We start from the raw sequence: 10,041 nt of genomic DNA, 5'->3' as shown, positions 1-10,041 counted from the left end.
ATATATTGTAGCTAAAGAGTTCCCTTTCATTTAACAAGTCTTACGTGGCCAGAAAAAACAAGCGCGCGCGGAAAAATAGTCTTTGCATTTGCTCACGTCAGCAGCCTACACCCATGGGCAAATGGGGGACGCTAAATTGACCAATCAGAGCGCGCGCTTTACTTTGGTTATGTTAGAAGTGTTAACTGAGCCACGAATTGGTGAGCTAAACATCCACCGCTAGCCAGCGACACTGATATGAAATAGTTGGTTTTAGTATTACTGAGACAGTGTGATAATGTAGCACAAAAACATGACTTCAACTCATTTATTCCTGTAAAAACTACAATACCGTTCGGTGCAAATCCCAGCGTCCGTTGCTCGGAGGTGAATAGCAAAGTATATCTGAAGTTTGAGAAGCCAATAAGAGCGCACCTTCGATATAATCCATGCACTGTTTTAGTATGTCCTAACATGCATTAATTGCTATCATTCTGTAGCTTCATCATTAAGTACGTCATAAAGTCATCAAATATATAATATGCTTGGAAACATTTTAGAAGCATACCCGATCATCACGTCACCTTCGCTCAGCTGACGTCTCCTATTTCCTTGAATGCATAAAGGAAAAGAAGAAGTCGCCAAGTTTGCCTGACTTACCGCCACTTTTAGGCCAAACTCTGACTTCCCCACCACCTGCCCCCATGAAATTGCGAGTGGTTTCCAGGGCTCCTTCTTTTATTCACTTTTCCTATTTTATTCGCCGACAGGCTGGGCCCAGTAAACCCACCCATCCCACCCCAGGGTAGGACATCCACCACACAGTAATCTCGTGCGTTGGAAATTAACTCCCTAACCCTGCAGGAGACGAGGCCTACGGTTTATTCGTCCTTATCCGAGAAGACTAGAATATCTATCCATTTCTTGATGTTATAGAAAGGTAGCAAATTCTCTGTTATTTTAAGACCGTGACTGTTGGTCCGGCCGGGGCTAGAACCCTCGACCGCAGTCCGGCGCTCTACCAATTGAGCTAACCAGAACATACATACATCTTTAAAACCAGAAAACGTTAATCAATTTATTTGTGTTTTTAAAAACAATTTGTCTTCCTACTTTCTGAGATTTATAATCAACATGATAATCTGATCCGTTCTTTTATTTCAAAATTGTAATGCGTCAAAATAATTAAACAAAAAGAATAAAGCTCAAGAATGTTTGTTTAACTTAATAAGAGGAAAGTTTCCAGTAATCTTGTGATTGAAAGTTTTAAAATGCATTTTTCCCCGTATGAATTGTAAAAGTTTGGGGCTCCAACCCCTCCCCCCACCCCCTGCGGTATTAGGAAAGTCATGGCGTGACATTTAAAGGCCCTTCCGCCCTTACAAGGAGATTCCGTCAAACACTTCGTTACTCGGCTGAAACCAACCTCGCCGTCTATCTTTTAAGTTATCACTGACTACGATTCCAGGTAAAACTTATCGAAAGTTTAGTCTTTGATTTTCAGCTGGGCAGACCGCACCATACAGGTCTCAACATAAACATAAACTATGCCATCATTATTGTCTCACGGTACATAATCTCATTACAACATTTATTTACGTCCAACTCTGTTCTCCATTTTTCTAAAAACTCATTTCTGCGGAAACAGTAAACATAATTGTAATGTTGACTCAGCTGTTAGGGAGTGTTATTCTATAACTTGGTGCATAATCAATCAACATGCAGAGCCCTTGAAAAGTTATCCGCGAGCGATTTTTTTATCATCTCCTGACCCTTACATTTGTCACGATTTATTAGGCCGATCGATATTCTTTGCATAAGGTAAAATTATCTTCATCCTCGATAACTCTTTGGATAGTCTAGTACTGATAAATCAAAGCTTTTCAGGTCGGTTACGTGCGACTGTAGATGGTCATTCCGCCTTCCTAAGCGGGATTCCTGTTGGTACGTTTATTGCTAACATGTTGGGATGAATCGCCAGGACCCCAGTGCAAACTTTTTTTTTTGCTCTGTATAACTCCTGCATCATTATTTACAATTTAGTTTCGTTTCGGCTCTGTACAGATCTCGTGACCAATTAATGCATCGTTGATTTCGATGCGTGACGTTCAACAAAACACTTGAAGTACAATGCAGTCTGAGAAGTTAAGCGTGTCTGATTCATTGACTGGACTGATGTAATGATAATGATAACATTTTAACCACCGTTTTAGCTGGTCTACAGTGTATTCTTCCGGTTCTCTTTCAAATTTGGAGCCAGGAACGCCGTCCTCTTCGGTCAGAACTGTAAGGGAATAAGCGAACTACTCGCCATTTCCCTTGTAGCTCTCAAAGAAGTGGAGTTTGTTTGTCTGAGTCACGCGGGGGGTCTAAAATTTCATGACGTCATTAGTATAAAGCGCTATTTATGCTGTAAGTCATTCGAAGCTAGTGATCAACGGTCAACGCAAACATCAAGGGATCCGATTACGGAGAAACACAAATTGTAAGTTTATCATTTCGTTTATCATTTCGATTAAGAATACTGTAATAATAATGTATCCCTAAATTATTTAATTTCAGTTGACTACTACGTAACGATTACGATTACCATGGATGTAAAGAACCGTGACTTACATTAGTACAAATAAAATCTGACATCGTTGATCCCTGGGCTAATCTTCAAATAAGTAGCCCCTTCAATCATAGGAGCGAAACAATTGCTGAAGAATGAAGATATACTGAAAAAGCAAACTTCGTGTTCAGGGATTAATAAATTTCATTTCCAACGCGAAGATCTGTCACGCAACGCTCGTACATGTAAACACACCTATGGTTCCCCTGTAATGCAATATAAAATCATTTAGCTCGCTTGTGAATTTGAACATACCTTTCATTGAGTATATTAAGGAACAGAATGTATCATGATCGACCTGGAATAATCTGCTCTTGATAATTGTCAGCTTAAACTGGATAACTTGAGTTGGCGATATTTATAGCACAAGTAACATCAATCTTATGAAGAAATTATGAGATTTGACTAAAGCGGTCCTGTTACAGAACATCTTGCAGGATTTTGAAAGCTGAATGTAATGCAACTGGCATCATTAATACTATTGCACTATTGGTTTGGCTAAAGACAAGTTTGTGGTGACAATTAGTATAAATCTGATAAATCAACATCGCTCAAATAGTCTCACACTTCAGAAGAGTGCGATCAGAAATATTTTACCGGGGTCAAACATTTCTTCATCAGAAATATATTACCATAATGAGTTACCACTGTGTCTATAAACTCGTTGCAATTAAAAATCTGTAATTTTCGTTCCTTAAAACAAATTGCGTCACTTGATTAATCGTCAACCGCTCGAAATTGTCAGGAATAGTATCATATTAGTATATACTAAAGCAGTGGATAGCGTTGAGGGCGCGCCCTGATTGGCTAGTCAAACTCCGAATATCCTTTGCTATTCACCTCCGCGCAACTCGAGAAAAAATGGCGTCCCGGTTTGCATCCGTGACAAGCGAAGAAATCACTCAAATTAACGACGGTGGTGTATATTATCTCACTGTTTTAGTATATACTAAAGCAACTACTCACCTCAGTGTCGGTGGTTAGCGGTGGATATTTACCGAGCCGCGAAGCGGCTCGGTAAATATCCACCGCTAACCACCTCCACCTCGGTGAATAGTTGTTAATTAACCCAACTTTGAGGCTCTGGTTGCGTAAGGTTGTAAGAAGGTTTCGATCAAAGGAGATTAAGATCCATCACATTCTGTGAGTTTAAGTAATATTTGTTGAAAGTGCAAATTTTGCGGTTTTTTTCTTTGGGATCTGATGTGAGAGCTCTCATACTCCAGGGATTAGGCGGGAGCTAAAGTTACGTTGATTTCTTAAATATACGTGGGCGCCGGCCGGCCTTGGTTTTGGTGCTGCTATTTCTCGCGGCTTTGAAAGAAAATCGACAACAGGAAATTTGGCCGAGGCCGATTCGTCCTTGCACCCGAGCAAATTTGTTTTGTCGGTAAGGAAAAAGGTAATATTTTTAATGAATAACTCTTTTAACCTAAGAATCTGGAAAAGATTGAAAGAGATCAATGAGAAGACATGTGCCACGCCTGTCTGATTCTCTCGCAAACAGACGTTTTTCAAAAATCCATAGCTAGTCACTTTGGAGCACATATTTCCTTTAGTCTCACTGACCAGTGCTTACATCTTTAATATAACGATCCACTTCAGGCCCGTAGCCAGTAAAAGGCGAACCGAGGCACTCGCCTCGTCTGAAATTTCCTGTTTCTCGCCTCGTTTATATCTCTTTTCCTCCATATGGAAAGGAATTATAAACACAAGAAAGTAGATGAACTTAAATCCAGCTAAATGGGTTCTTGGGCTACCTGTGCTTTAATTTTCCTTTAATTTTCCTTCAAAACAATGTCGATATTATTTCTCTGCCGTTACATAGTGAGTCTAGAGGATAACTTGAATATTAATTAAAACCTTCCAGGCATAGCACATGGCTACTGCTGCTCCATCTGCTTCATCAACTAAAGAGACAACAAACTATGCCAGGTTGTGCCGTCTGCTAGTTGATATTGGAACCCAGGCTCTTCGAGACACGTTAGATGCCATCCATCCACCAGCCAATCTACATGGAGTTTTGTCGGCCAACAAACTCACCTTACAATCTCTGAGAGCAAAGAGGATTATTAATCCAATACAATGGGGAAAGCTTTTCCCTGCCATCCCTACTTCAGTATCTTCACGTGACTTTGACACAACCTTGCTGATGGTCCTGGTACGAAATTTGTGCGGCTTTACTGCTCCGCTGACCGGCTGGGACGCATTGCCCGTCGTAACAGACCTCAGCAAGGAAGCGGACATTGCCCGAGTTAAGTATTTTAGGAACATTGTGTATGGCCACGCTGAGAAAGCTTCTGTTGATGATATCAAGTTCAATGACTATTGGCGTGACATCCGGGACACTTTAGTCAGACTAGGTGGTATTACATACGAAGCCGCTATTGACGATCTTAGAAACGAGACCATGGACCCTGAAGTTGAAGATCACTACATAGGACTTCTGAGTCAGTGGAAGAAAGACGAGGACAACATTAAAGATCATCTGGAGGAAATTATGAAAAAGCTGGATGCCCTAGTAATAACTAAAGAAGTTACCGATAAAGGTATGATTGATATCTAACAATTTACATTTGAAAGTTTCTCAAGATATTTGCAACCCTTTCTCAGTGCAAACGCAGAGCAAAGCAGTTGTAGTGGTATTCTTCTATCACATCCAAACTTTCCAGACAAAGCCCTGCCCAGTAATATCCCTTTTTATTCCCTTACTTTGGCAAGTATGTGAAGCCACGATAAATTTGTCTTGACGATTTTTTTCCCTAAAAGTAATGCTTTGAAACAAAATCGTATAATCAACATAAACACGCATGAACTTGATTAATTCACGAACTACTTTGATTTAATCAAAGAACTTAAGGATAGTTTGGATTGTTTAAAGCTTAACTTCAAGGTCAGTTCGTGAAAAGTGCATATTGACGTTTAAAAAATCGGTTTTTAAAACTCATGTGCAAGTAGAAAAAAAATCCATCCATCCTGTCAGTAAACCCAGCATATAATTAACCTGGCCTCAAATCGATATCCTTCATTCAAATTGTAGATTGTATCTTTTGTAATGAACACACGAACTAACAGGATTCAAAAAGTGAAAAATGTACGTAGCCCTAAAATGTTCCGACATTCTCTGTTAAGGTGTTATCCCTGAGACAAAAGAGTCGAGAAGCAAATACACCATGTGCAAGTATCACGACAGCGAAATACTTGAATATTTTTGCCGAAAATGCAAGGTTTGCATTTGTGGCATTTGTGGACGAAGACTCCACAATGATCACACGAAGATTGGAATACAGCAAGCTGCTGAAGAATGGAAGGTGCCAATGGCAAATATCCTGTTCGACGCCAAAGCAGAAATTGTTGCTATTGAGAGAAAAATAAATAAACAGATCGAGCTGAAGAAGAAAAGCAAAGAAAGGATAGCAGCTTCTGAAGATAAAGTAACTACAACTGTAGAGGAGCTCATTCAAGTTCTGAGGGATCATGAAAAAGTCGTGAAGGCAAAATTGGCTGAAATTGAAGAACAACAGGAAAGAGAGCACTTAGCACAACTGGAAAAATTGCAAATGTTCGCGATTGAATTGAAAAAGTCCATTGGACAAGGAGAAGGCGTTTTAGAAAGGGACATTCCCGTGGAAGTTCTTGAGGATGGAAACGTTGTCTTTACACCTTGTATAGAGATTCTAAGCCTATGCCAAAAAATGGAAGTTCTTAGGCCAATGGATATCAGTTATGTTATAAATGCAGGAAGAATAAGAGATCTGGTTGAGCTGCCTTCAGATCAAGTTGTTGTTAGTGTTCATTTGCAATCAGAAGCTAAAGGAAAAGGTTTGCAAGAAGCCGAGACGGGCGCCGACGTTAGCTTCACAATCACTACACGAGATTCAAAGGGAAAACGCTTTTACAGTGAACAAGAAGAAGTATCTGTCGCCATCAGCTCTCCAACAGGAGAAGTGAAAGAACGCATTGCAGATTCCAGGGATGGCAATTACACGGTACATTACAAACCAAATTGCACTGGCCTACACAGTGTCACTGTCGAGATCAACGGGTGGCCACTGACCGGTAGTCCTTGGAGAGTGAACGTGAAGCCACATCAGTACAAAGTAGTAAAGGTGTGTGGGTCAGGGGGAGGAAGAAAAGGACAACTTACAGAAATGTGGAGTATTGCAAAAAATGAAGAAACAGGAGACATTGCCGTGGCAGATCATTTTAATAACCGAATTCAGGTTTTTGATGAGAATTTGAAATACGTCAGAACGATAGGAGAGGGGACTGGATCACAAACTGGTTCAGCAGTGAAGATTGGCGATCCCTGGTCGGTAGCATTCTTAAAGAATGGTGATATGATAGCCATTCATGGCGATGAGGATTCGGGACAGCTGTCTCTAATCACTGATGATGGTCGGTTTATCCAACAGTTCAGTGAGCACGTGATTAATCCGTGGACTGTATTTGTTAAAACTGATGATGATGGACTGGTGATCGTGTGTGATGCAGCTGACCGTAGAATTAAGGTCCTTTCTCCAGATGGTGCACAGTTACTACAGTCCTTTAGTGCCCCGGATTGCGACGATAGCCCCACCTGTGTCTTTTATCATCCTGACAAGTTCTTTGTGTCGTATGCCATAGGTCATTGTGTCAAGGTTTTCAATAAGGAAGGTGAATATCTATTAAATATTGGCAGCGAGGGGTCTGGTGAAGGACAGCTCATGTATCCCTGGGGCCTTGTTGTTGATGCTTTTGATAACCTGATCGTCTGTGACAGTGACAATGAAAGACTGCAAATGTTTACCCAGGATGGTGAATATCTCGGTTCTTTTGGTCAAGAAATCCAAAAACCCTTGGCTTTGGCAGTTTGTGAAAATGGAGACTTGCTAGTTACTGATGATGAAAAATCCTGTGTTATGATTTTACGATGATCTTGTAGTTTTCGTTTTTGTTTAGATGCTAGAATAAGCACCGGAAGTCAAACTTATTTATCAGCAGATACGCTTATTTGTTTCCAATTCTATCTTGAAAATCTAATTCAAGATATTAACGACACCGCTAATTGGTTTCGACCTGAAAAGCCTCTTAGCGGAAATAAATTATATCGAAGTCAGTTATGATTAGGCCTGGCCACTGGGAGGCGATTTGGATACTGATCAGTCCGGTTTTAAATCAAAATATATCTTGAATTGCGGCCAATACTAAGTTGTCAGTCAGTAAAGAGGAGCGAGCAGGCGGGCGCTGAGCGACAATCGGCAGTTTCAGTTGTCAGGGAAACGCCCTGACTCCGCCATTTTACACCCGCTCGCTTTTTGGTTCGTGTCCACACTAACCGAGAGCCTGGCTCAAGCTCAGGTTAGGCTCATCAAGGACTCATTATCCTTGTGTCTTTCATATTAGAATGATACCATGGAATTCAGTAAGTTTAGGAACAGTAGAGCCTAACATTTTGTTTTCGTCTTTGCGAAAAGTGCATGCAGAAAATGAAAATTGCCTACAAGTTGAAGAAAACACCACAACGGTCATGTTTACGACAAGCAGGACCCAAAGCTTCATATATAAGTGGATTATTGTTTTCTGGAGGGTTGGCTGTATTTTTTCCAGCAGTGAATTAAAGTGTTAGGTTGATCTCTGAATGATTCCTGGTTAAGAGTAGGTATGGAAGCATTCCAAGCAAGATTTACATTTTTAAGTCAAAGAAAAAATGGAAAAAAAAGATTAGACTGCAATGTCGAGAGACTTTTCCAAATGAGGGTGCTATTAAACAAATGGAGAAAACTTTGGAAGTTCACGCCGGCGAAATAAGCATCATTATAACACATGTATAGGAAATACTAAATTTACTTCTCTTGATATCAGTTGTTGATATTGACAGTAAAAAAATAACTTGGCATTGCCCGTGGCTCAGTCGAAACCAAGTTATACCAAGTTCGTTTGATTTAGTTTATTGTTACATTAGTACTTTTGTTTCAATGAGTAGTTCTTCTCGAAACCTGGGCATCCATCGGCTGATTCTAAGCTATTAGTATCAGCATGTCGATATACGGGATATACACAAGAATATATCATATCCTCTTTAAATACATCTTCTTGTATTTTAGTACCTTATTTTCTAGACCATTCCTTACGCTCTTAGAGGTCCTTTGTCTAGAGATGGTACATCATTAGAGCTTTATGCTCCATTCACAGTTTATCTCTATAGCTTTCATACATAGTCACATCTTTTACACATTCCACCGCCGGTACACTCTTTTTGCATATGTATGGCGCGCCCGGAACATTTTCTTATCCCTGATGATGCCATTGATCGGCGAAAGCTTGGATTTTAAAAAAACTTTACTTTTTAGACAGCAGTTTAAGGCCTCATTAGAACAGTTTATATATATATATATATATCCTCTCCATACAATTATGTAGGAAAATAAATATTAAAACTTCGCACTAAAAAAATGCGAAGTTTTATTGCGAAGTTTTAATTTTTATTTTCCTATATAAATGTTTACAAAGCTCCATGATTGTAGAGCACTCTCCGATTCGAGGATAAGGTTTTTTACGTATCCTATCTATATATATATATCCTCTTTGATTTTAATAAATGTAATAAAGGTTCTATCTTCATTCCCTTTTTAGTGCTTAAGAATGAGATATTAAACTCTAGCTCTTAAGTGGGTAGGCCATAATGTCATTCTGCGAGTGATGTGCTTGGGTCATTAAATTGTTTTTAAAATTTTCGAGTTTTGTCATGTTCTACCTTTCTTGAAGCATCCAAAAGTCTCACGTGGTTTGAAAAAGAATGTATCATAAGTTCCATTTTTTTCCGCCTGGAGAATATAGGAAGGGACCAGATGTAAAACAACGAGATGAGGTCAGGAAGGGAGGGAAGAAGGGTGGAGGGGAGGTGAAAGGAATACACTGGTGGGCACGCTCTACAGTGCATCTCTTCCCAAGAATTGTCCAGACGAATTGTTTTCTTCCATATTGTTCAAAATTAGATTGAATAATGTTTTTTTTTTGTTTCGAAATTGTGCGAAAACAATAACATGAGTTGAAAACAGTCGATTTTATCTGTTACTGTAGTGAGGACAGGTATTTTTCCACTGGAGAACAGAGGAAAAACAACTCAACTACCCTGCTGGACTAGCACACCGTTCAGTCACCAAACACCTGCTATCTCAAAAGACTTCATCTGCAACGCGGTGTAACTCACTGAAAGTTCTAAAATTTTTACTTTTTAAGTACAGGAAATCAAAACAAACACTTTCAAGTTGTGTAATACTGAAAAAATATTATTGTCGATTCTTCACCGCTCCGAGGACAATGTCCCTGTCTGATATATATTCGAATTGTAATCTCTGTAACTGAATATGGGATTTGTTAAAGCTAATTATATAAAAACCTATATATAACGACAAGGTACAAACGTTAGTCATTAGAAAAACACCACGACAAAAGTCATTGTTTTC

General features: G+C 39.6%; 1 protein-coding gene across 2 annotated transcripts; it reads left to right on the top strand.

Moving 5' to 3' along the window:
- The first annotated feature begins 1,319 nt into the window (after positions 1-1,319).
- LOC148729578 (uncharacterized) lies at positions 1,320-9,307 on the top strand. 2 transcript variants are annotated; one of them, XM_088725970.1, is made up of 3 exons: positions 1,320-1,447; positions 4,464-5,142; positions 5,726-9,307. In XM_088725970.1, exons 2-3 carry the CDS (start codon positions 4,473-4,475, stop codon positions 7,507-7,509), a joined length of 2,454 nt encoding a protein of 817 aa, XP_088582096.1. In that variant the 5' UTR covers positions 1,320-1,447; positions 4,464-4,472; the 3' UTR covers positions 7,510-9,307. The 2 variants fall into 2 exon arrangements, with proteins under 2 accessions (XP_088582096.1, XP_088582094.1); XM_088725968.1 differs by having other exon boundaries at positions 1,332-2,464.
- The last annotated feature ends 734 nt before the right edge of the window (positions 9,308-10,041 follow it).

The sequence above is a fragment of the Stylophora pistillata genome, chromosome 6, assembly GCF_964205215.1.
Source record: "Stylophora pistillata chromosome 6, jaStyPist1.2, whole genome shotgun sequence".
Lineage (NCBI taxonomy): Eukaryota > Metazoa > Cnidaria > Anthozoa > Scleractinia > Pocilloporidae > Stylophora > Stylophora pistillata.
Note: the sequence above shows the minus strand (reverse complement) of the source record. Positions and strands in the feature narration are given on the sequence as shown.